General features: G+C 34.1%; 1 protein-coding gene across 1 annotated transcript; it reads right to left on the reverse strand.

Moving 5' to 3' along the window:
• Nucleotides 1–453: 453 nt before the first annotated feature.
• LOC103308852 lies at nt 454–909 on the reverse strand. The gene has a single exon (XM_008182988.1). It carries the CDS (start codon nt 907–909, stop codon nt 454–456), a length of 456 nt encoding a protein of 151 aa, XP_008181210.1.
• Between the last annotated feature and the right edge of the window lie 483 nt (nt 910–1,392).

Below are 1,392 nucleotides of genomic sequence, written 5' to 3' on the forward strand. Positions count from 1 at the left end.
AAATCATGTTGAATAGATAATGGTAATGTATCTTGTTGATTTGATTCGCTGTCTATAATATCAGCATCATATTCTGGTAAACCGATTGATTTCAATGTCTGACCATGCAATTTTAATGTTAATGAAATATCTGATAAGTGTTTTTATTATTTTTAATAAGTGTTCAACTTTTGCATGGAATACACGAACAACAATATTGGGTCTGTTATTTGCTATTTCGTGTGAATGAATGCTTGTAGTAATCTCTGGCCACGAAGCATTACAGGTAAATGTAATGAACACATCTGGTTTACCGAATTTCCTTACTATTGCCATGGCATCTTGGTAATTCTGTACCATATTTCAAGGACTTCTAATAAACGAAGAAGGCAATACGACCAATTTTCCCACTCTAACATTGGCTTCGTTTGCCGTTGCTCGTAAAGCGTCTGCTAAGCCAGAATATGTGTCTACTCATAATTTTGATTGCTGGTTTCTAATATATTTCAATCTATCACCTTCAATACGACAATAATAATCAACGATCAGTTGTTGAGACAGTTTGGCTGTGCTCAGTACTGGATTAAAATTACCACACGGGGGAGTACCTTTTATTGCCATTCGAAAACATACATATTCACGCATGGAAATGTTGCATCTTTTGGCAGTTTTACGTTTACCATTATATTGCATATTTATATACCAGCCTGGTTCTCCGTACGGCCATATTAAAACGTAAGTCATATGGTCACAGTGCATGCTGTCGTAATCAATTCTTTGTATATCTCCTTTTTTTGGGTAAACTGATATATGTCTATGTGAAGGAGGTGTGCCATCTGAAGATTCAAATACTGCTGCGGTTTCAGAAACTGTTGGTTCGTTGTACCTACGGATATCTTCTCTAGGTTCATGATAAAATTGCATAATCATATTAATAGTAGTTGAACTCCCTCCATGAATCGTTAGTTCATTTGTTTGTACGATTTAGCATATGGATTTATTTTAGATAATACATTGTGTAATTTAACAAGTAAATAACTTTTAAGTAATATATTTTGTGATTTGTTTAATCTAACTTTGTTTGCTTCAGCAAAGTCTAAAATATATAATTGACCATACGATGGATTTTGGCCTGAGCTAGGATAAAGGGGACTAATACGATGATATATATCACCATGTATTTTAAAACAATAAGGCCCATATCCCGATGGTAATGTTATGTGAGAACCAAAAGAGACAAATGACATCGCACTGTTATATTGACGTATATGTTCTCTAAAATGTTTGGACTCATAATTTTCACCAACAAACAAATCAAATATTTCATTAGGCAAACGGCTCTCCGGTAAAGATATTTTGCCATTACCACAACATAAACTGAAATGCCCTCTAGTCGTTTTTTCACACTCAAAG

This window comes from Acyrthosiphon pisum, chromosome X (assembly GCF_005508785.2).
Source record: "Acyrthosiphon pisum isolate AL4f chromosome X, pea_aphid_22Mar2018_4r6ur, whole genome shotgun sequence".
Lineage (NCBI taxonomy): Eukaryota > Metazoa > Arthropoda > Insecta > Hemiptera > Aphididae > Acyrthosiphon > Acyrthosiphon pisum.

What these genes read in the sequence shown, in the direction of transcription:
- LOC103308852 (XM_008182988.1), bottom strand. Translation starts at nt 909, where the DNA reads ATGATTATGCAATTTTATCATGAACCTAGAGAAGATATCCGTAGGTAC.